The 26160-nt window shown below is 41.5% G+C and overlaps 1 protein-coding gene across 4 annotated transcripts; it reads right to left on the reverse strand.

Moving 5' to 3' along the window:
* Positions 1–3216: 3216 nt before the first annotated feature.
* Positions 3217–21752, reverse strand: LOC125522489 (achilleol B synthase). 4 transcript variants are annotated; one of them, XM_048687547.2, is made up of 18 exons: positions 21434–21752; positions 18433–18618; positions 17835–17924; positions 17534–17719; positions 16786–16870; positions 15497–15663; positions 14694–14882; positions 13938–14051; positions 12145–12267; positions 11929–12048; positions 11504–11602; positions 6317–6373; positions 5962–6008; positions 5716–5859; positions 5456–5633; positions 3970–4044; positions 3784–3867; positions 3217–3543 (listed from the first exon to the last, which is right to left on the reverse strand). In XM_048687547.2, the coding sequence occupies exons 1-18, from the start codon at positions 21629–21631 to the stop codon at positions 3430–3432; spliced, it is 2256 nt and encodes a 751-aa protein (XP_048543504.2). In that variant the 5' UTR covers positions 21632–21752; the 3' UTR covers positions 3217–3429. The 4 variants fall into 4 exon arrangements, with proteins under 4 accessions (XP_048543504.2, XP_048543507.2, XP_048543506.2 ...); XM_048687550.2 differs by lacking the exon at positions 21434–21752 and adding an exon at positions 18964–19178; XM_048687549.2 differs by lacking the exon at positions 21434–21752 and adding an exon at positions 18946–19178.
* Between the last annotated feature and the right edge of the window lie 4408 nt (positions 21753–26160).

Here is a 26160-nt window from a genome sequence, read left to right on the forward strand (position 1 = left end):
GTGAGCATGTGCGCTCATTGTAGAGCCTAGCATAGCTAGGTTAAATGATAATTGAGCATGGCATGACTCTTGTAAAGATTTCATAAAGACCCTTATGGCCCTTGTGAGCCTCCAAAATATCTTCAAGTCCATGGGCAATAAGACAATACCCCAGTTAGTCTTAGACGTATGACATGTAGGGAAAAATGCAATAGCTAAATGATGATGCACAATATCATTCAAATGATTATTTGATCGATCTAAGATGAAAAAGAGTCCAAGTTTATTTCATTTTGCAATTTACATTCGGTGCTTCATTTCGTGTTCACACTAGAAGTGCATGCATCCCACACTAAGTCATAAAATTCTATTAAAAATAAAGAAGCTTTGATAAAAAAAAGTGAATTTAGTAGAACATGTGCATGCTATCTCAAATGTCCTCAATCTTTTCTTTCTATGACTTTTTTTTGAGAACATGACTTTGTTATTACTACGGCGTTATGGGCTTTATTGTATAATAAAGCCAGGAACTCCTTGTGCCTTGGTTTTAAAATAAACTAGAACATAAGGGCGCACATTGCCGCGCCCGTGCATTTTATTGGAAGAACAATACAAATATATGAGAAAATCTAGACATCACAAAAAAGAAAAGAAAAACTTACTTCAATATAGATAGTTGGGCATTATTGAAACTTTAGGTATAAGTTGGAAAATTGAATGCCATCTAAGTCAGCATTGGATTGTCATTGTGCATTTTTTTGTCTATGCATAACATTTGCTAAGGCATTTGAATAATTGTATAAATGGTGGATCATATTTGTCTTGTATGTGTCATCGTTCATTGTAGCCTTGCCGTGCTAAGGGGAAACCCTTGGTCCGTCCTTTGGACCAGGCGGCGGCGACGGCGGCGTCATGGCACCGTCTTCTTCTTGGAGGTATCGTCTTGTTGCTCAAGGAGTTTCGGTGGCACGGCTCAATTCGGTGTTGGCTTCTACTATGGGTGTGTCCTTCCTTGGCGCAATATACACCATCACGGGCGCTCTCTCGATGACGTCGTCTCTAGATCCGCACAGGCCCTACCGTCCACTTGCCGACTTCTTGTTGGCGCAATGGGTGGGGTACGTTGGTCTGTGTTGGCCTCGAGTTTTGGTCTTGTTGTAGAGGTCTCCGGCGTCGGTTGTGATGCGGTTTGGTTGCTCTGTGACTTGCCCCATCGCTATCGGCATGAGGTAGATGCTACGTAGTACAGGAATATAAAAGGAAAAAAGAATGGTGCAGTAGAACCATAGGTAGCCAAAGTTTTTTTTTAGACAAAGGTAGCCAAAGTTCGAAATCACTAATTAAGGAGTACTTGTTGCAAAGAACATTCCACTTTTCCATGTCGCGACAAGTGGCGCATATGCAGCGCGCCACTTGTCGCAACCTGGGAGTTTCCTTTTTTCGTAGATCCGTTTATTCAAAACGTTTTATCTCTTAAACCATGCGTCCAAATCTCGAACGTTTTCACCATTGGATTCCTCGCGTCGAGATCTTCAAAACTAGATCCCATGTTGATAGATTTTGACGAACTTTTTTCACGAAAAAAAATCGGACGAAAAAACCGGGTGAAAAACCGAACCGGGAGCACGGTTTTCTTTTTTCCTTTCCGAAAGAGGCACGTCCGTGCCTCTCGCGAAATCACAACCGTGCCTCTCGTGGAAGCAAAACCGTAACTCTCGTGAAAGAAAAAAAAACAGAAAATGCATTTTTTTCCGTTTCCGAGAGGCACAGCAATGACTCTCGCGAAAGCACAACTGTGCCTCTCAAGAAAGAAAAAAAAACAAAAACGCGTATTTTTTCCCTTTCCGAGAGGCACGGCCGTGACTTTCGCGTAAGCACAACCGTGCCTCTCGCGGAAGCAAAACCGTGACTCTCACGAAAGAAAAAAAATAGAAAATGCCTTTTGTTTTTCCTTTTCCGAGAGGCACGGCCGTGACTCTCGCGAAAGCACAACCGTGACTCTCGCGAAAGAAAAAAAACAGAAAACGCGTTTTTTTGTTTCCGAAAGGCACGGCCGTGACTCTCGATAAAGCACAATCGTGCCTCTCGCGGAAGAAAAACCGTGACTTTCGTGAAAAAAAAGAAAACGCGTATTTTCGCGAAAAAAAATTTTCGAATTTTTTTTTATCAAAAAGCTAAGAAAGACCGCGGGAAAACCAAAACGTCGAAAAAAACCAAAAAAAAACATTTAAAAAACCGAAAATGCGTGCGGAAAAATTAAAAAAATAAAATTCGAAGGGAGCGTCGAGAGCGCGACACGTGGCGAATGGCTGAGAGCACGCCAAGTGGCGTTGATCGTTGCAAGGCTTCCGAAAAAGCGCTCGTTAACTAGTTGCTCCCGCCAAAGTTGCACGCTGCTTTATTGCACCATTAATCACGAAGATAGGCTGCAGCACCACGGATCGGCAGCCCGATCGCTCTCACGACAGAAAATAAGTCACCGGGCGGCCGGCCTCACAGCCCAGTGCTTCAGAAGGCTCAGAAATAAGCCTGCGGAGCAGCGGCCCTTTTCATGTTGGTTCGACTTCGGCCGGTTTTGGTGAGCGAACAGGCGCAAATGAATGCTACGGGAGGATGGAATGATCTCACTCGTTTATACGCTTAATCGGACGGTTTAGGATCCCAAATCACTGTGGAGGCTCCTAATTAGCTGAGTTATACTGTTTAGTAATTTTGAGTACTAGCCTTTCACCATTCAGCCAATAAACCAGCAGTTTTATACAATGCTGGTCAAAAGAGAAATTAACATATTACTCCCTATGTTTCAAAATAACTGAAGTTGTCCTAGGTCAAACTTTTTTAAATTTGACCAAGTCTATAGAAAATTATGCTATAAGCAAATTTGGTATGAAAATATATTTCATCATGAATCTAATGAAGCAAATTTGGTGTTGTAGATGTTGATATATTTTTATATAGACTTGGTTAAACTTGAGGACAAACATAGAACTTGAATTATTTTGGAATAGAGAGTGCAAGTAACTGAACCATAGACCGGTACTGAGCACAAGAATAAATAAATTTTCTAGTAGGAGCTAGCCAATATATTTGTGAAACAAATTTTGGTCAACGTCAGATACACCTCCCCTCCATCGCTCTTATATTTTACATTTAATTTTAATTCTGGCCAGTGAGCCCTGAGCCCCTGACCCCTGAAGGCGCTAGTTTGGGCCGTGATTAAAATCTTGATACCACACGGAGCAAAGTAATTGACATGCCATTGCAGTCCAAAACATAGATGTACAAACCATACTGGCGCTATTATGTTTGCATTACTCACTTTGGTTGTAAGTGTTATTGCAGTATGTGGTACACACATATATATAGTTTGGCTAAGGTCCTCCTTTTCGTTACAGGCACGACCACACCTAAACCTAAGAGCAGTGAAGTGACATATCATCGTCATCAGTTTCAGTTCTTCGCAAGCAGTCGACGACGAAACTCTCCAAGAGCCCAAATGGGGTATAAGTTGCGATAGTTGCCGTAATTAAAGTATATGGAGCAGTTGAAGCATCCAACGTGTTCCTGTCATCAAAGGTGAAAGTTCAGACTGCTTCAGGGCAGTAACCACCGCATGATACTGAAATATATGTATTAGTATAACAGGTCCAAGTGTGGCAGTGTTATCAGAGGATTTGACAGGATCACGGTAGGGTCTGTGCCATGAAAAGCATTATTCTGAAGATCGTATGATCCAGGTCATTATATGTATAAACTATTGATAGTGTACCCTACTTCTATAAGCCTAAATTTTGTAATACTTACTTGCTGGGGAAACTCTCCCGTCTCTAGTTGCATATTGATCAACTCTTTTGCAGCATGATATAGTGGCGTAGGATCTCGTTCAACCTGAATAGAATGACCATGATGATAACACATGAAAATTAGAACAGTTCAAAATGATATATTAGCTGCTTAGAGTCAATTCAAATGAACGAGGAACAAACATACCTGCCCAGCATAAATTAAAGCCAACATTGCCCAAGCAGTGTTCACAGCATGAGGACTAGTGGCCTCCACATAAGCCTGTCAAATAGCGGAAACCAGACTTACTTTCATTAAATTTGACTTAGAGGGACAATATAGCGATGGTTCAAAAGGAATAGCATTCCACAATTGTGAGTTATAGTGATGCTAATTGGATAAGCATTGTGCGATTAACTGTAGAATCTAAGGAGGTGTTTGGTTCAACTCTGTCAACGTAAACGGTACTGGAATCAGATCATGGGTGGTAACATGATCTGTTTCCGGAGGGGATCGCCCGGTATCGAGATTGACTTACCGTGGAACTCGATTACGGAGATTTGTTTGCTCTCAAAGTGAACCAAACAAAAGTTAACGGTATGAGGTTGCGCTGTAATCAGATGATGGCTGAAAATGTACGAACCAAACACCTCCTAAGAACTCAAGTTGGTATCTTGTAAAATGAGGGCTTTACAGTGAAACATCCAGGCTGGTAAGTTAAGCCTAATATCGACAACGAAATTAGAATATACATTTTTTTTGTCACCATTTTTCCCCTATCCTTATGCCATCACATCAACTGACATGACTAATTTCTCTGTTCAAGTGAAAACATCATTGTTAATTGATTATAGACGGATAATCAGTAAGAATATTATGTGTGGAAACTGGAATTCCTCTGAGAGCATAGGAGTTGTGGGGTGCTGAGTTAGGCATATAGCCATATACAACTAGTACCTACAAGTAAATAAAAATATGCACATAAACCATGACGAAACAACTAAGCAGGGTTCAAAAAGAGGCAGGCAGTTAAGCCCTAGGTGACCCCCTAGCTAATCTCATTTTAGGGCTCCTTTGATTTCGAGGATTTTCATAGAATTTTGGAGGATTAGAATCCTTAGAAATTTCCCGTGCATACTGGGGTGGACCTTTGATGAGGTGGCATGTGTGGTGAGGTGGCATGTATGCATGTTGAGATAAATAAAATTAGTGGGGATCAACTAGGTATATAGGATTACTACTCAAGACTAGCTAGACGATATGAACAAACTGAGTCATGGGATGAAGCATAGCACAACTAATAAAGGCCGACCACCCAAGCCATCTTATAAGGCTGTGTTGCCCATCAGTTGGCCTTGCGTGTATAATGGACCTGGCACTGGAACAAGTGTTTAGTAGACCAAGAGTTCCACTGCAGACTATATTCCTATTGAAATTCCGATGAATGGTTTGAATTTCTGAACTCTTTGTGGATTTTGGGTTTGCAATAGTGAGCTGCAAGATATAACTACAGGTCACTGGTACTGGGAGAGTGGGATTCTAGTAAGATGACAATGCGGTTGAAAGATTTTTCACGGATAGGTAGATAGCATCTTGTATCTGGCCTATCAAGCTAACAAGTATGCCAATCAAGCATGATCTTGCCAAACCCTAAACAGAGCGTGTATTTAATACAGAAAGAAGCAAGAATTACCTCAGTTTCACTAGAAAGATACGACTCTCCCCATCCACCTGTACTTCGTTGCTTTGACAACAGAAAATTGCATGCTTTCCTTATGGAAGAACTATTTTCGTAAGTTCTTCCAGAAGCAATCAATCCTTTTACACCAAAGAACGTCCCATAAGTGAAACATATACCCCAAGTGCCAAACCTGTTAGATGGTAAATAATCCAGTCAGTGACGCAAATTTTAGAAGGTCAAATAATTAACACCAAAAAAATAAAAATAGATACCATGAGCCATCCTTTCTTTGCTTGTCCTCAATGAACTTGGAAGCATTTTTAATACATTTTCCTATCTCTTCTTTGCGGTACCCTGGGTAAAGCTCTTTGAACATAATTAAGGCCTGAAGCACGGATGATGTACATTCGACAGATCTATCAATTAGTTGAAGGGCGTGAATTAGCACTTCAAGTATATGAAGAAAAACAGAGACAATGATATTTTCTGCAAGAAAGAAGATATATTTTCATCCTTACGGATAATTGACAATAATGTTCAGAAAACTTTCAGAAGGGTTGAGAACCTATTGCCAAAAACAATCCAGGTTAGTGTATGTATAGTCAGGAAAAACATGTTAAAACAACATTATCATTTGAACATTCTCGATAGATATATGATACACAGGAGGAATACCGATGAGCAAACAAAAGTCAAACAAAATGAAACCTGCAAATTGTGAATTTGCAATCTGAAATTGTTTGGCCTGACTGCAAGATTATTTTGTGTATGGTTTTTTAAACCGGTTTTTTAAACCTGATCACACGTAGAGTCCGCAAAAAATTGGCATACTTGGTTTTCCATACAATAGAAGTAAAACCGTGAAATACTCACCTCTAATAGAGATGTAGTTCTCTTACACTCATATGTAGAAAATGTGCCATCTTTATTCTTCAAAGGAGAAAAAAGTATGATCAGCGATAATTTATGTGAAAGGTTAGTCATTCTGGCAGATCAGATAAACCATAGATAAGAAATGCAAAACAGAAGTACAACTATTTCAGTAGAATAAGAAAATGGCGTTGTAAGACAGCGGAGAAACTTATAAAACATACATAAGTAGAAAAAACAGTTTCAGTAAATAATAATAATTTAAAGGGCTGATTATGATACATATGATCGTATTTTATGCAGTTGGCTATCTCCCCATCTGTACAAATGATTCATAATACAAACCAGAGTGCTGGATGCACAAAAATCCAGGGGAACCAAGCCTAGCATACAGTCGCAAAAAAAAAGCAAACCAAAATGAATAAAACAATTAGCTGGCAGCTGATGTGGCACTGACAGGGGCCCTGGAAGACCTTAGACACAGGAAGGCATAGGAGGCACTCTCATGGGACAGCTCTTGGATATGGGCTGTCTAAGCATCCTAGAGGGAAATCCCTAGAGGCATCAGACAAGTAGCCCAAGCCCAACTATCGCTATTGACCATTAGGTCCATCCCACGAGGCCAACACTGAAGACTCGACACCAAAGAGCGGCAATGATGTCAAGCAGACAGACCTTGATAATGATGATAGAATCAGAAAACAGTGATGTTTTGAAGAAGAGAAAACTCTACAATGAATTTGCCTCATACTGCAAGATAAGCATCTTGGACTATTAGGTGTATATTTTTATCAATGTTTGCTAGTATTAAAAATGTATTATTTTATCACTGACTTTATATTGATATTTGGAACCAACCTCAAAGTCATTGAGGAGGTTAAGACTTTTCTATCTCATAACTTTGAGATGAAAGATCTTGGTGTGGTTGATGTTATCTTGAACAAGCTATTTGAGATAATGAGGGTGGAATGACACTTTTGCAATCCCACCATGTTGAATATATTTTGAGTCGTTTTGGATATTCATACTGCAAACCTTCTCCAACACCGTATGATCCTAGTGCGCAGATTTGAAAGTTCAAAGGCAGAACTAAAGATCAATTGTGATACTCTCAACTTATTTGTTCACTCATGTACCTAGCATGCGCTACGAGGCTTGACATCGCGTTTGCTGTAGCAAACTAAGCCGGTTTGTTTCCAATCTGGGTGATGTACATTGGCATGCTCATGAAAGAGTTATGCGCTATCTGAAAGGTACTGTGAGCCATGGACTTCCCTATAAAGGATAACCGACGTCACTTGAAGGGTATAGTGATGCGAATTGGACCTCTGACGCTGATGAGATGAAGGCCACAAGTGGATATGTGTTTACAGTTAATGGTGGCGCCGTTTCCTGGAAGTCTTGCAAGCAGATTATCTTAACGGAGTCGACAATGAAAGCGGAACTCGCAACATTAGACAAATCATGTACCGAAGCAAAATGGCTTCAAGAGCTTTTGATGGACTTGCAGTTGTTGAAAAATGATTTCCGGCTATCCTTATGAACTGTGACAATCAGAAAATAATTGTCAAGGCAAAAAGTTCAAAGGACAACATGCAATCTACAAAGCACATAAGGAGATTAAAATCTATCAAACATTTAAGAAACTCCGAAGTGATAGCGTTGGATTATATCCAGCCAGCTATGAATCTGGCAGATCCCTTCACAAATGGGCTATCATGAGTTGTGACAGAGAATGCATTGAGGGAGATGGGTATGAGACCCACATGAAGTAGGACTTGGGAAAACAAGCTACTGGTTAACTGAGGAGAGTAACTTTACTAACCCGCTCCGTTGGAGATGCGGTACTCTTGGAAACTGTATGGCAGGTTGACTTTTGTCTTAATGTGTTTAGAGGCTTGTATAAGCAAGATGCTATCCTACAGAGCAATATTTGGAAGAACCCACCTATATGAGCCCGACTATTGGTCAGTCTATGAGATAGGGTGATCTCTAGTAAGCTCATGAATAGGGCAGATGTGTGACTAATATGCTCCACCTGCGGGGTTAGCCTTTGGCAGCCTAGTACCGGTAAGACAATGGGTGAAACTTCTTTACGCCAAACTGACATTTCAAGGCATAGTCCGTTATTCAGTTGTGGGGGAGTGTAGCTCTTTGCTCTAGGTGGATATTCAACCTTAACTGGTCTCCACCGAAAATACCGATATATCAACAGAGGATAACACTATGAGCCATCAAGATCTGGTGGGGGATTGTTGAAATATAGATGGTCTTTAGGCCCATAAAACAATTTCAGAAAAATCTCTCAGGGCCCATGTGGGTGTCATGACATGGTTGTGGGAAGTTTAGTCCCACCTCACAAGTGGAGGAGAGTTGAGACCCCTTTATAAGAGTTTCTCTTCCACATGCTATTGGAGCTTGAGCCGAGCCAAGCTCAGACCTATGTCATGTGTGCGCTTAATTTTTGCCGGCCAGGAATGGATAATTAATTGGCAGTTAATTGCGAGTCATTAACGGACGCAATGAATTACGAGTCATTGACAAACGCACTAAGAATCCGAGATGTGGGATCGTGGGTTGTTGCCGACTCAGGCATGGGTCCAGCCCCACGCCTCCCTACCATGACCGCCTATATATTAGAGGTGTCGGCAACCCTAGCCGTCACCCAAATCATATCACATCTGCTCTACCGCCTCACGCACAAACCCACCGTCATTCCACTCGGTGTTGCTGCTTCCGAGGATCCATCCTGTCCGTCGCGTGCATGGTTGTACGGGAGAGCGGGCCTCTGGAACCCCACCCTTTGTGATCTTGCATCGAGAGAAGGGCGATTAGGTTTTCGAGGAGCATCTCCTACATGACTGCTTGCTACTGTTCAACTTCGACTACGTCCTCGTCCTCCTCGACATCGCCATGAGTCAGACCAACAAAGCCAAGAAGAACACTGCTGAAGATGCTACTGCCGCCACCACGGCTTTGACCTAGCCCTGGAGGGTATAATTCATTTACCCCTCTCCTGTTTATTTATGTGTTGGCCGTACTGGTTATTTACGTAGAGGTTTCTGCTATATGCGTAGTACATGCCTACCTGATAACATATCAGTATTGAGTTTAATACTATCAATGGCATGTTCATGATTTATTTATGGATTAAATCAATTAAAAATTGCTAATTTATCCAACACGAACGCGGGCGGGATCACACTAAGTCAGGGAAACAGACCAACTTCGATCTAGAGGCAGGGTTGTGTGGACGGGAGAGCATGTGGAGCCAGTGGTTGGTGCAGGGTATCAGACAAACAAGGAATGGTGGGTGGATGCATCTTGGTGCTGGGCGCCGGGAAGTGCTGGTGTAGGGCGCTGACGAAAACAGTGATCCAATTGGGAAGAAGCCTCATTGCTTTCTGTTGCCATGTGGTGTGGATCGATCTGAGAAGAGGGGATCAACAGAGACCAAAGGATGGGATCGAAATTGAGAATGAGACGAGGACAGTTGATTGGGGTTTCGATTAGGAGTAGATGAGGTGGGCTAGGTATCGATCTGGGAAAGCGATGTTTAGAAGGAGACCAAAATAACGAATTTATCAGAATTGGATGAGTTGTGCATCCAGTAAAAAAACTAGGCTCTGATATCATGTTAGAGGAGCAACTTATCTGTATTGGAGGGACTTGGAGTACAAGTAATGAAATCAGACTAATACAAGTATGTATAGAGACCTATACTAATACTAATACTACTAATGCTCCTTAATAGTTTGTATTTAATCAATGTGTACATAGAATCAAAGATTAGATCTTGAATCTTGGTGGGTCATTAGTTCATGATACAAAATTACTTTGTGACATAAAAAAATTCAAGGTTGCTAGACATAGACGCTCTATCTTTTGTAGCTGAATGTTGGATCTAACAGTTTTGATTTATTTCATAGCATTAGGCATGAGTCACAGCCACACACCAGCTTTATTTAGACCACCACATAAGAGATGAACATAGTGGAGTAGATTAGGTATCATTCGTCGAATATAGTCTTATCCATCTGCGCCAACGCCGGCTCTTGAGAAACTGCAGCCGCTCCTCGACCCCCAACCGCCGCCGCCACCGGAGCTCCACGGGGCAAAGCCCAGGTGGGGGATGATGGCGGCGACAGGGCCTTCCTCCGCCGTGGCTCCGGGATGCTGTTGCGGCGGAGATCTGCTTAGGTGCGTGCGGTGCGTCGTCCGACGTCGGCGGCACAGCGGTGAGGGCTCCTTCGCTGTCGATGGCTCACCCAGGCGGGGCGGTGGTGTGCCTCCGGTCGTGCAGTTTCCTGGAGCAGACGTCACCCATGGGCGTGCTGGATGACGGATGAGGTAGATCTGGTGGTCCAACCGGGGATGGGCGCGAATTTGCCAGAGAAAGCTTGGTTCAACCTCGGCCAGAATTGTCAACGGCGGCGCCCGCAGGCGTCATTACCTCGTTGGAGGTGTTGTGCGGCGATTCGCAATCCTTGTGTGCCCCAGGGGAAACCGCAAATTCTGGCTTTCCAGATCGGATGATGGCGAGGTTCCTGCATCGTCACCCCCATGAGAGCATCATCTTTGGGGTTGTAAAACGGCTGGAGGGACAAGTGTTTGGCTTCGTGGCTGGGCGCAGGTCTCCGTATGCTTCGCGTGCGGTGACTAAGTGGAGCAGCGTGCCATCTATAGTATTGACAACGGCAAGCCTTGGCGGCAAGGTGCATCGGGGTCTTGGCGCTGGATACCGTTTGATGGGCATGCGCAGGAGGCTGGTGTTGTCCGGCGTCGTGGTGGCGTCGACGTCAGAAGGATCTGCCAAAATAAGTACATTGATTGCTCCTGAAGATGGACTGCGGAAGAAGACGGTGACGGATTCTACACGCTGAGGGTCTGCTAGACCGGTTGGTGCTCCCGGCTAGCCGGTGGGCGGCTTGTGAGGCCACCGGATTTCTTGGTGTGCGTGACACGAGATTAGGGCACATCATCAATCTTGTAGGTAGGGCGACATTTTTCGCCAGGAAGGTGACTTTGGGTATGTATTTATTTTGTAAGGCCTTGTTGAATAATGTAGTAAAGATGGCTGTGTGCATCGCTCGATGCAGAGGCCGGAGGTAATCCTCCTTTTCGAAAAAAGGTATCATTCGTCTATAGTACCTCACAGAATTGACAAAAGTAAATAGGTTAGAGTCATACCATAAAAGAAAGTAAGCAATCGACTGCATCATGCAACCTTTCTCCTTTTATGGGACCCCCCACAAGATTAGGAGAGATCTTCGACAACAACAACAATGCCTAAATAAGAGTATTAGAAAAAAAATCAAGTATGTAGGTAGTGACCTATCCATGTATTATAAAAGATTACAATTTGTGCAGAATGACGATAATATGTGTATAATGAGTTTTATGTGCATGAGTTTTAGCTCTGTTCTCCTTTCATGTGTGTAAACCATAATGCGTGCAAAACGCACCTAATTAAGTTGATTAGATCAATGTTCCAATTAGAATCAATGATGAAGTGCATATCAAAAAGTACTATGCTCGGTATATCAGTCTTTTAACAGCAAAGAACCTTCCACATTTCTAGATTAAAGGGAATATTAGAAGTAACTTGTCTTGACCTTAAGTGCTTCTGCAGTACAATCTGATACAGACCACCCGTTATCCGCTGTTGAAAGTGTCCATGAACCTTTTGACCTATGGCGGTAATAAGCTTCACTGTTAGGATGGTTCTCAAGAACCTTCCCGTACAAAAAAAATGCATGTCAAAATTTAGTATGCAAATAAATATTATTTTGTTTACAGTATATATGGTTATGAGATAGAGAACATCGAACCTGTGAACTTTTAATGAACTCATGGGCTTTCCGAAGTGTTGGACCAAACTCATTGACAAGGTCTGTCGAGCAATATGCTTGAACAATAAAAGCAAGCTCCCAGCTTTGACAACCATCATAAACCTGTTGTAAAGAAAGTACGGGATAAAGGTGTCTGTAGTATACATGCGTCTTCACATTGCAAACAAGTACTTGATGCTTCTTGAAATTAAATAAAGAAAAACATGTATTCCACAGGTGTATGTAATGCGGTTCTCTTGTCAAAGACAGGGAAAACATCACCATAGCTATATGGATATATCAACAAACAAATTAGTACAGCAAAATTTTGACAAGTCATTATCAAAAATAGTGTCACGTTTTTCTATCAAAACATAGGAATATATTGAGTTCACTGTAAAGTTCTGCCGCCTTTCTACTAGGAAGGTTACTGGGTAAGTTAAAACATCTTCTCGCATATGAATATGGGTGTATCTCATGGTAAAAGAATGTTGTCGTTCTAACTTCTAAGTGCATCTCATGATACTAAATAAAGTACATGCCAAATAATTATAATTATGATAAAGCTAGATTAATGAAACATAACTAAAAAATGTGTTGCTACATTGTTTGTGAAGTAGACAATCCAAATTACAATAGTATTTCCTATATGGGAACTTGTGTGGCATGAAGTCAATTCAATGCAAGTCAAGATGGGTCAACACAGCTAAGGAGTCAACAATTCAAGGAGAAAGTCAAAGAAATAAAAGAGAAGGTCAAAGGAATAGACCCAAGAAGAATGATATGGTACACTTTGTTTTTTATATGTATTGGTTGAGCTGTAGCCATGCGTTAACGTGCTTTTAGAAATACGGTTCCGTGTTTCTTTTTCATTTATTTTCTGTACTTTCTTTATTTTTAGTTCCTTTAATTGTTTCACTAGTTTTTCCAAAGATTCTGTATCAATGCTTTTATTTTTCTGTTATAATTTCCACCAACGTAATCTTTTGCTCTAGAGAATTTCTAGTTCACCTTTTCTATTAGCTATCATAAATCGTCCACAAATAGTAATCCAGTACTTTCATTTTATTGTCCTTAGATAATTCAATTAACCTGTTTACCCGCATGCATGATGCTTTCCAACAAGACGTATTGTTTCTTATGTAGACAACTAGACATTTGTTAGAAAACAATCAAAGTATTGATTAATTATGTTTACAGAATCTGCAATATCCTAGTTCGTTTGTCAGTTAGTATGAACGCTACAGTTTAATTCCATGGTTTTCTTATATATTTTATCCCATATATACTAAAAAATACAAGCACATTGCTTGGGGACTAAATGACCATCTATTCAAATACTGAGCTGGATCAATTGGTACCTAGAAATCATCCAATCTCGATCCACTCGGGGCATGCAAGACAATTCTTAGGCCGAGAGATAAATGGGCCTTGGAAGCAGTTTGGCCTAACTAGCGATCGAGAGGTTACGGGTTGCTCAAATGATGGAGAGGGGGTGGGGGTGAGTCGCGAACGAGGCGCCATCTTTCTGTGCAAATAATTAGGTCATGCTCCAACAAGAGGACTACTGATAGTATGTGACATTCTTTTCTCATAATTAGGTCTCACTGGTAACAAACTTTCAGGTGATACAAAATGCAGAAACAGATAATCTACCAGCAAGAGTAGGATCAACAAGATAACTAACTGAGCTATTTATTTAAAGGTTACTGATAATAGTCCTCAGCAACTCTGAACCATAAACAAGTGGAGTGAAGGACAAGTAGTGGACAAGATACACAAGATGGTGTTACCTGTGCTTTCATGCCATCTTCTGCAAGCCATAAATAGTCATAGATCCTTGGAAGATGCAACTTCAGTGCATCTGAATTTGGATCCTCGCTCCAACAACAAATCATATCTAGTGCCTAGCAATCAACAAGTGTTGTCAATGTGAAATGAATCAGATTGTGAGATTAATTGCAAGCAACTGTCAAGAAAATAAGAAAAATGGCAATGGGGTTATTTGGATGGTAAAATTGCTAATAGGGATGTTAACAAATGAATTTGACATGTATGAAGGGATAAGCTACAAATGTAATCACTTTCAGTTTCAGGGGCAGAGTTGTAGAGGCAGATCGGAATTGCCATACTCTACAGATACATGATGAAATAATACTAAACATCTGTAGTTCTATTCTCCCTTTGTACGTATATTTTTAGTACAGTAAATGTACCAAGGTTATTGTGTCATATGATTGCATAATGAGGGTGACAAAACATTATTGCAGTGAGTGTTTCATGTATCAGGACAGGTGCCACCTAGAACATGTGGAGACAAACAGTATTGAGTATGAGGTTTTTCCCATAGATATTGTTAAGATTTCCAGAATATATATTGCAGGAAAATGGCATACGGACAGGCAAAGCCTTGCAGAGCATGCATGATATGAAAACAGTCCTATTTAATTCAGGCCTGGCCCCAAATATAAAGCTTGGTCCTTAGTAAAAGAATTAGGTCTGGCCCCAAACATCTTTCCTTAGAAAGCCACAACATCTGCTTCTGTTACCTTGTTAATCGGACATACGCCAATGTATTTAGTGCTTTCATCTTCATAATGTATATGTTTCATGAGGTTCTTCAGCGCTGTATCTCTCAACTTATTGATTGGCCAACAATTCAACACTGGCTCTACAAATTTATTAAGACAAGTCCAAATAACATTTTGCAGCAACGACCGTGGATAGCGAAGGTCTTCCTGCATGCAACAAATCATAACAGATAATCAAGCAGCAAAAGGCATATATTTAGACAAAGAAATTAAAAAACTGACATTTTAATCCAAGGAAAATAGTAAGGATTCTTAATGAGTAATAAAAAAACGGTGATCTTTCTTAGCAAAGTTTGATCAGCAGTTTCACCAGTTGTGTAGTGCTTCTTCAACATATGTTTACACATAGTCATATTTCTCAGAAGGTAATTGTTTTTTTTTGGTTTCATGAAAACACTAGAGGTAATAATAGTAACAAAATTTGACTAAAAAAGAACGTAAACATGTAGTGTATACATACATATAATTTGCAAAGCTGAACTAAGCAACGAGCAATGAGGTAACGAGATACCCAATGTCATTCTAGTTGGAACTTACACATAATTGAACCATATTATGTCACGTATATAACTAGAAGCTATTACATATACTGTTACTACTACTACTACATGAGAGATGGCAAACATAAATAAACAAAAGATGTAATTGGTAACTGGTTTGCACTTCGCAATATCATCTGTTTTCAACAAAAACGTACTATCCACTGTATTTGCTTCTAAATTAAGTTTTGCTTTTAGTGAAAGCAGTCTCACTAAACGAACCTTAGCACAAGTATCACGTGCTTTGTTCCAATCAATCTCGCTGTATGAAACACTATAGAGCTCCTCTCTTATTGCCACTATTGTTGGTGTAATTGGGCCAACAAACTTCTTACCGTAAAGATAAGACATTGGCATATAAACCAACCGGCAAAAGCACCAGAATCGTCCTGTGGAAGAGAAAGTTTACCTGAATAAGATGATTATAAAAATAAAACTCGACCAGCCAGGCAGTACACCCAGTGGCATTGTTTTAAAGAATAATGACTGCCGGTCACTCCACGGTGCAGAATAAATTCCACCCCATGCGGGAGTTGAACCCTAGTGGGCGGGTCATTGGAGAACCCACACAAATCAAGCGATTCTCAAATGACCAACAACGATTCAAATGCATTTTTCATGATCCTCATTACTGAACTCTTTTTTATTTCCTGCCTTTTAGCCACGTAAACAATAAAACTTAACACCAAAATTTAATTTCACAGCTAAAAAGCATCTCCTGTTACTTATTAGTTTAGAACCATCATCACCCTATGCATGATACAAACTTATATCACTCCCTCCATTTTTGTTTACTCCACATATTAGCTTTGAGTGAAGCCAGACTTTGTAGAGTTTAACCAAGTTTATAGAAAACAATATGAACATTTACAATAACAAATTTGGTATTGTATATGTTAATTTTTTTCCAACAATTTGGTCAAAGTTTATAAAGTTTGACATCAGACAAAGCTAATATGTGGAATAAATAAAAACGGAGGGAGAATATTCATAATATTGCGAAAACAGATAAAGTTGTCTTGAATGATCGAGTACATTTCATAAAACTAAATGCAGAGTGTCAACATTATAAAACCTATGAAAATAGTTTAGCACTTGATAAACTACATTCCAATAAAATCCAACTTATTATTCTCTTTTTAATGAGTGGTATCCCACCAATCAGTGTCATTACAAAATGGATGCAATGGAGATTGAGCATATTAAAACATTTTCAGAACTCATTTACAGTTTACAAGCAACGTAACTTTTTAAGTCTATCAAAATCAAATTTGTTTAATAGCCAATACATATACGCATGAACATGTCAATATGGTCACACATGTTATCAATAAAAACATGCATTTAGTGTAGGATTAGAAATGAGAAGAATAAAAAAGTTAGATAGTAAGGAGAAGGATAAAAAAAGTTACATAGTACGAGCAAATATGGCGTCCACTGCATTATTTTCGGGAGGGGCATTACATATTTCGAAGATCAATATTATTTACCCAAACAACATAAACAAGTACCTGGATGAATCGGAAGAAAATGCGGGACAAGCCATAACTCAGGAATGATCGAATTATTTCCAGACCATTCATATAAACCAACCACCTTCAGTAAAAAAAACATGAATAGCTTGCATTAACCCCTCCTTAGTCAAGAGATAACAATTTCTAGACAAGTAAATAACTGCAACTGGACTTTTGTCAACCAACATTTGATAATTCTAGGTTTCGGAGTTCAGACTAAACATATCCTAGAAACTGCAAAGCGAATATATTTTACTATGACTGCTTCCACTTTATTAAAGTGAAGATGAATAATATGCTAAAATCTACTCTAGTAATCGACATGGAAACAACAAGAAGTCATGGAAAGACATATTAATCTGAGGAAAAATATTAGCTTGGAAAAATACCATTCAATATCAAAGGTTTTAAGAAATTTAATCTGTTTGCTGAATTGTTAACAATCTAGCACATGCATAAATAAATTCATTTTAAAAAGCATTCTGTTTAAACTTCCCTTTAGGATTGTTCAAGCTAGTTAGGGAAAAGGAACCCCTTTATTTTCACACACGCAAGCATACATATATTCATTTTAAAAAGCATTCTGTTTAAACTTCACTTTAATATATTGGGGTTTGGCAGAGAATCCATGCGTTATACTAAAGAGTACCCAATTTTAGATCAAAGAACCCAGGCCCAAAGGAACCCCCTTTATTTTCACACACGCAAGCATACATATATAATTGTTTACATTTCCGTGGCATACCGAGAGCCATATCTTTCCCCATTGTGGTATTGCAGTTGCACTTCCACGCAATAGAATCCAAGCACGTCCCTTGGTTAAGGCATCATTTTCCACCTCGCCAAGAAGCCTTAAGGTAACATAGTTTAAGCATGATCCAAACATGGTGCTCGGACCCAACACTTGCGTGCCCCAACCACCATCTTCATTCTACACAGATTACATTGCACATAATTTTGTCATGGTTTTTTGTACCATCAAACAGTAATGCACATTTAGGATAAAGACTATTGGTAGTAAATAGCTGGAATCAAACTTTGCATGCCTGATGGTTGTAAATATAGCGACAAATCTCATGTCGATGTTCTGTTGATAGGACAGTATTGAGTGATCCAGTAACATGTAGAGCAAATATCTGCGAGAATCACCAAATGTTAGTTCAGACACCAACTATGTTACGCAACCCTTGATAACTAATCCACGACTATCTACAAACCAACATCAAGTTGAACTGTCCAACATTTGAAACTATTAGATTATGCTGGTAAATAAAAAACTGATGTATATTGTGTATGGAGTAGTATAGGTTTCACTATAACTAGGTAGTTCTTAAGCACAACAAGAGGTAATCGAATGACAAACCTTCATAGCAAACGTAAATTAACTTTTACTATACAATTTCATTTGTCACTGAGGCACTGCATAGAAGTTACATAAAGGGCGGTAGACAGATACACCCAACTGTTGGGGAAAAGTTTAGTAAAAATTTACGTAACTACTCAAAACAAAATCATGTGTAAATAATCCGATTCACCATACAACAACAGAGTTTATGCTTTCTCCTAGCAATATCCACCAACAAAATATAAGTATATTCCAGGAAATAAAGGCAAATATAGTGTCATATGTAACAAAATGTATACCAAGATGGGCATAATGAACAAAATTCCACTGAAGTCCCCGGCCCAATGCCCATCATGTGCTTGTAGAGCAGAATGCTGGCTAAGGCATCGCCTCAATGATGTTAGTAAAGTCTCTTCTGTGACTTGTGCACTGTCTGCAAGCTTGATGGCTGGAAGGTCCACCTGAAGATGCTTTACTTTTGCATACTGCAATACATAATAGTCCATGGTGAGAATTTTACGGTGGATGCTATAATTACTGAAGCCCACATTGCATCAGTAGAGCAATAAACTGAAATTTTTGTAAAGAAGTCTGAGCTCTGAAGATTGTCCACAATTGCGTGTACAGTAATATGTCGTTAAATTGCGTGTACAGTAATATGTCGTTAAATTACTCCACGTGCTATATCACTGGACAACACCACGTGCTATGTGTAAGATGGTGTCTCTGCTTCATTGGTAAGGACCCTGAACAGAGTTAATTAAGAGGGGAAAAGGGAACACCTCCAGAGATCAGAGAGCGAAATGCGATACCTGGCCCAGCAAGCTCACCGGGACACAGTAAGTAGTGCAGCTTGGCCGCCGCCCGGATGGCTTTCATCGCAGTCGGGAGATCCGCGTCGGCGGCGGCGGCGGCTGGGTTGTGGCACGGGCGGTGGCAAGGGGGACGACTGCCGTGGCGTGGGGGTGAAGCGCAGAAACCGCATCTGTAGGGTGGTGGGCTCGGGAGGTGGACCGCGAGATACCAGTACATGCGAAAGACAGTGGGCCGCATGGCCGCATCCCAGTGCTCGCTAGCTGACGCGAATCTTATAGGATAGGATTGGCAAACGAAAAATTCAAAGGCTTTTAGTTTGTAGGAATGGATTCCTATTTCTATATAGGATAGAAATCGATCTTTGTATTTTAAAGAAAATAAATATTAATTTAGACTCAATGGAAAAAAAACTGTCCTATGCGCCAAATTACATGCATGTCATATCACTTTCTATGATTTTTCTATTTATATAAAATTTCTATCCTATAAATCAAAGAAGGCTTGAAAGAATTTCATATTCCTCCACACAAAAAAAAATATGATTTCCCCCAAAAAATAGTTTCTTATGACAGACCTTTCTTAATATTCTCCATGAGAATTTGGGTGCAAGAACTCCTTCTTTCCATTCTCCAATATTTTCTTCTTCACTAGCTCGCATGTGAGAAGTTAGTTCGGACTTCCATGTAGGGACTGGTTTGCTCCTCAGATTTCTTGTGCTTTCCAATATTTTGTTTTACAACACTATAATTGTCCATGTGCTGCAACATGGACATAAATATTCTAGTAGGTTAGCTCGTGATTTAGTAGTATGATTGTGTAAAAAATAAATACTTCCTATGATTCATATTAATTGTTGCTGCTTTAGTACAATTTTATATGCTGCTTTGGTACAATTTATTAATATGGATTGGAGGGAGTATAATTTTACTATTTGATAAACACTTATTTGGTAATTATTTTTTGGCTTACCAAAGAAAACATTTGGTAAGTCAATAAAAGGTGAGACAATTGAGGCGTATTTTAGGGAAAATTGGTGGAAAAACCAGCGATGAGAGAAAATTTCAAAACATGGAGAGGGAGGGGGGCATATGCAAAGTTTGAACGAAGGACGAACAGACAACATAACCTTATATTTTCCTAGGTAGGAGATTTTTTTTCTTTCTTGAATATGCTTTCTTTGTTAGTTTGACTGGGAGATCTACTAAATGATCATATATTTTATGATAAAGATAATATACTAATATCGAGTAAGTTACGTCAAGATAATGAGGATGCACACAAGAAATTTAATATAAAAATAAGAAGAAAAAACAACTGACAGAACAACTGCAACAACAACAATAACAAAAACTGCAACAACAACAACAAGGTAACTAAAATATTGCCCAGCATATTATGTGCTTCCTAATTCTAACTACTCTATCTGTTCCCAAATATAAGTCTTTTTAGAGATTCCAACAAGTGACTACATACGAAGCAAAATGAATGAACCTACGCTTTAAAATATGTCTACATACATCCGTATGTTGTCGTTTATTTGAAATGTCTAAAAGGACTTATATTTAGGAACGGAGGGAGTACTAGCATCTAATTTTACCATGATGTGGATAGGAGAAGCTATGCACGGGGCAAACTATGGAGTTGATTCCTTGATGCCTTCCCAACACGGCCAAGAGTCACAATGAATGCAAATGTCCGTAAGGCAAGCTAGACTAGGAGCCCCATCACTAGCTGCCCCAAGCTACTACAATGGTCATATTCATTTTTAGTTTTCATTATTTGTTTAGATCTTGATAACTATGTAGGTATGAAGGTTGATTTATTCATATGAGATTACTTATGTCACATCACTATATTTAGTAGAAAACTTGATCGCATCATTCACCTTTTGTTGTTTTCATAATTATAATCCAAGTATTGTGTCCATGAGAACTTTTTAATCTTAAGATCATATATCTAACAAAGTTACTCAATTTATTTATTATCATTTTGTAGCACTAAGAGTTACCGCAACAACGTGCGGGGTATCATCTAGTTAACAACGTTCATGACACCCTAGCTATATATAAGGACCTTTGTTTTTCATGGATTTTATGTAAAAATAATTTAACCATAAACATCACAAAAGGAAAAAATGAGAATACAAAAAAAGAAGATGGATAGAAAATTCGTCCCAACTCACGAGAACCATAGCAGGAAAGTGTCATTCTGCGTGCAATCTCATATGCTCCTGCCATGAAAGCAGAGAGAGAGCGCGTCCATCTAGGATATGTAGGCCAATTTAATGCCCAATCATCCATTTTCGATGCAATTGTGTCTATATTTAGGTTACTATATATGCATATAGTTTATGTCGTTTTCGATTTGATATGGTTGCAAAATGATATGAGTGGTCTCACCGTCTCAGGTCTGCTATGGATATACATGTGCACCCATGCATATAGTTTGGCATCACGACATGCAGGATCATCTACGTATATATACCTGCATGCGCATCAGAAGATCCTGCGACTCCTTCTTCTCGAAACGGCGGTCCGTGAACTCCCGGCGCACCCTCTCCACCTCGGCGCGCTCCTCCGGCGTGCCGTAGTCGGGGTCGAACTCCCACACTGCCCTGCCGAGGAAGTTGTTCACCGACCGCAACCACGGGCCGCCGCCCTCGGACACCTTCAGCCTCCACATATCTCTCTCTCTCTCTCTCTCTCTCTCTCTGGACAGGCGGTGAGCTGAGCTAGTAACTCACGATCGCTAGCCCCAAACACTTTACACCTCTGCGGCTATGGACGGAGAGCCAAGCCTGTGGGATTTTATACGGGCAGGCGCCGGACGGTGAAATGAAGCTGCCTCCTGCCTGCCACCTAACTCGATGAAGTGATGTGATGGCCCGGAGAACCATGCACAGGACATAAGGGGATTTATTGGGCACGCATTATTTGATGCCGTGGGCATGCTTGAATAACAAAGGATGTCCAAAACTGGCTGTTACCGTGTCGCGCTCTGAGGCGAGTGCTACAGGGCCGGGGTTTGATCACCTGCCGTTGCACTGTAGGTTTGCGGTGCGGCAGCCCAGTTCTGATGAGGTCGACACGCATGGATTTGCCCTGAATATAATCCACAACCTGATTCTTCGTAAAGTTTCGATAAATTGCGGCCTGATACGACAGAAAGCTTCTAGAGATAGTAGCAGTGCACCACCCTTTAATTCTGCAGTAGTAGGAGTACGATGACAGGTAGTAGTAGGTGTGTAGGGCGCTCGATGAACTTAATGTGTGGGCCGCCCGGGTATTCTGAGGTGTTGGTTTTTGGGAATGACAACGTGGCTTACTTTATTGCTCTTAAATACTACTACTCCCGTTCCTATATTTAGAAGCGAAGGAAGTAGTCGTTACTTTATTCCATACGCAAAGCAAAATATAAATGACGCGTCTTAGCGTTTTTTGGCAGTCACCCAGATATAATAAGTTTCTGTCCACCTTTCCAGGATAGGAAAGCATCTGGTCCCTGCCTCCTGATTCCTACAGCCAACCATCGAGCGGGCAAATCACCTGATCCTCCCCCTTCGCCCGATCCCTCCCCCACCCTTGCGCGTCTTCTTTTCTCCTCACTTAACCCCCAGCCCCATCTTCTTCTCTCCCAAGCCAAAAAGGACAGCACGCCCCTTCCCCTCACCACTTCCAGATTCAAGAAAACCTTCACAACCCTTCAATGGCGGCTCCATTGGTGTTTCTTCTCTAGGCGCCTCGTTCCTGATTGCCTTGCAAAAAGGCAAAAAAGCAAGGCAAAAAAGGTCAGATTTAGCTCATCTTCCAGATCCCTGTAACGCCCCGAGACCGATGTGCCAGGTGTCGTCCAGTTATTCGCTGTTGTTGCCTTGTCATTGCTTGCGTGTCATGCATTGCATATCATGTCATCATGTGCATTTCATTCGTATACGTGCTCGTCTCATGCATCCGAGCATTTTCCCCGTTGTCCGTTTTGCATTCCGGCGCTTCGTTCTCCTCTGGTGGTCATTTCTACCTTTCTTTCATGTGTGGGGTTAAACATTTCCGGATTGGACCGAGACTTGCCAAGCGGCCTTGGTTTACTACCGGTAGACCGCCTGTCAAGTTTCGTACCATTTGGACTTCGTTTGGTACTCCAACGGTTAACCGAGGGACCGAAAAGGCCTCGTGTGTGTTGCAGCCCAACACCCCTCCAATTTGGCCCAAAACCCACCAAACTCTGCTCCATATCCTAAAGCGTTCGATCACGATTACGTGGCCGAAAACCGCACCTCATTTGGACTCTCCTAGCTCCCTCTATGCCTATATATACACCCCCTCCAAAAATTCGCGGTTCAATCCACCCCTAACCCTAGAAAAAGAGATCTCCGCGCGGCCGGACGTGTCCGCCCGCCGCCGGACGAAAATCCCGCCGTCCGCCGCCCGCCCGGTCCACTCTCGTGCCGCCACTTGGCAAGTCGCCGCCACCAACGCCCGCGGCCCGGCCGGCCCACGATCGGCCCTCTCCTCCCGCGACCGGGCCCCGCCTCTTCCTCCCTCGCGCGCGCCCCGCGCCGCCGTCGTCCCCACGCCCGGCCGCCGCCGCCCCGATCCGCCGCCGCCGCCTCGGATCCTCGCCGCCCCGCGTCCCCGTGGCCGGATCCGGTCCCCGGGGAGCTCCACCGCCTCCTCCACGCCTTCTCCGGCCACCTCCGGCCACCTCCGACGAACTCCGGCGCCGGCCATCCTCGGGAAACGCGCTCCGGTGAACAGTGCATCGGGCCGGATCTCAGATCTGAAAAACCCTAGCGGTTGACTTTTTCCCCTCTCCTCTTAATTTTCATGCATACTTTGACCTGTGATATCTCCGCATCCGTAGCTCTGATTTGGGCATATAGCATATCAAAATGTTCGCCTCGATGAGTACATCATTTCATTACATTGCATCATTTTCATTTGAGTGCATCTTGATGCCCGAAATACTGTCAGAAGGAGGCTTCGTGAGTTAATTGTCAGATCTGCTAGTTCATCTTAGACTTTTGTCATTTTTGCCATGATTGTTGTGTGCATGTTATGCCTATGAGTCCTTCATATGTTTTATTAAGGTTTTTGTCTTCTTTCCAGAGGTGCAACCCATGCATTTTTGTGATGTGTGTGGTGACTTGTGCAAGCTTGCAAAGTGAGGCACCCGGTAAATCTGTTTTCAGGGACTTGGTAGTTTTCACTAAGTCTGGGATTATTTAGTTCATGATGCCATATGTCCATGCTGTTTCCTAGTGATCCGTGCCTATTTTGAGGATGATCAGTAAAGGAGTTTTGTTAATCTTGTTATGCCCTATCCATCCATGTCTTTGTTTGCAATTATGGAGCACCCTAGCTTGAGCTAATGGAGCTCTACTTTTGCTTCGTTGTGAATCTGGGCAGATCGTCAACTTGTTTGCAATTTTGCCGATGTTATTGTAGTTGATCCGTGCATGCTATGCCATTGTTCTTGCCATGTCTAACTTGTATTTTGTGCCTTCTTTATGGATGTATGTTTGTCTTGCCATGACTTGCACCGTAGTGAGTGCATCGAGCTCGTAAACATGCCTTCGTGAGTTATATTTCAGCATGTCCCAGTTTTCACTAAGTCTGAAAACTGATTATATTTTTGCTATGTTCGTGTGCTTGTTACTATATTTTGTGATCCCTTTTGGCTCAAGGTCACTAAGGGACTTTTTTAAGCTTGTTGAGTAGCTCCATGCCATGTCTTTCTTTGTCATGTTTAGATCCTGTAGCATGTTGTTTTGTTGCTCCGAAGAGGGCTATATGATCTGAAATTCCAGACAAGTGTTAATTTCACTAAGTCTGAGATCTGTTTGTCATTTGCGTTTTTGCCATGCTTGTTTGAACCTGTTAATGGATGAATTGGCCGTGGCTCAGTGCTAGTCTTTTGTTAAGCATCTTGTGTGCATCCCTGCCATGTATTTTGTTGTCATGTTTGGGTGCTGTAGCATGTTCATTTCATTGCATTTAGATGCCTACTTGCTGTAAATCGCAGACCGGTGTCATTTTTGAATCGCTTGCCATTTTCAAACCGTAACTCCGATTCCGACATTCTTTATATCGTTTTCAAGCGATTTCATCCCATCTTTCCAGTGGCACACTTGGTTTTTCAAGTTGAGGCCAGGTTCATGCATTTCCTGTCATATCTTGCATTTTGCATCCCGCATCGCATCCCGCATAGCATATCATCATTTCATCATATTGCTTGATCTTGCACGTGGTTGATTGTATCCTTGTTGCTTGTTTGTCTTGTTTGGGTAGAGCCGGGAGACGAGTTCGCTAACAAGGAGCCCGTTGAGTTTGCTTGTGAGGATCCAGTCAACTCTGACAACTGTGCAGGCAAGATGATCATACCCTCGAAATCACTACTATCTTTGCTATGCTAGTTTGCTCGCTCTTTTGCTATGCCATTGCTACGATGCCTACCACTCGCTTGCCAACCTCCCAAATTTCCATGTCAAACCTCTAACCCACCTTTGTCCTAGCAAACCGTTGATTGGCTATGTTACCGCTTTGCTCAGCCCCTCTTATAGCGTTGCTAGTTGCAGGTGAAGATTGGAGGCCGTTCCTTGTTGGAACATCTTTTATTTACTTGTTGGGATATCATTATATTGCTATGTTAACTTAATGCATCTATATACTTGGTAAAGGGTGGAAGGCTCGGCCTCTCGCCTAGTGTTTTGTTCCACTCTTGCCGTCCTAGTTTCCATCATATCGGTGTTATGTTCCCGGATTTTGCGTTCCTTACGCGGTTGGGTTATAATGGGAACCCCTTGATATTTCGCCTTGATTAAAGCTTTTCCAGCAATGCCCAACCTTGGTTTTACCATTTGCCACCTAGCCTTTTCTTTCCCTTGGGTTCTGCAGACTCAAGGGTCATCTTTATTTTAACCCCCCCCCCGGGCCAGTGCTCCTCTGAGTGTTGGTCCACCTGTCAGCTACCGGTGGCCACCAGGGGAAACTCTGGGCTGGCCTACCCGTACCTAGGACAATCTGAGTGTGCCCTGAGAAAGAGATATGTGCAGCTCCTATCGGGATTTGTCGGCACATTCGGGCGGTGTTGCTGGACTTGTTTTAACCTGTCGAAGTGTCTTGAATTACCGAGATACCGAGTCTGATCGGAACGTCTTGGGAGGAGGTCTATTCCTTCGTTGACCGTGAGAGCTTGTCATGGGCTAAGTTGGG

This window comes from Triticum urartu, chromosome 7A (genome assembly GCF_056163025.1).
Source record: "Triticum urartu cultivar PI428250 chromosome 7A, HENAU_Tu73, whole genome shotgun sequence".
Classification (NCBI taxonomy): Eukaryota; Viridiplantae; Streptophyta; class Magnoliopsida; order Poales; family Poaceae; genus Triticum; species Triticum urartu.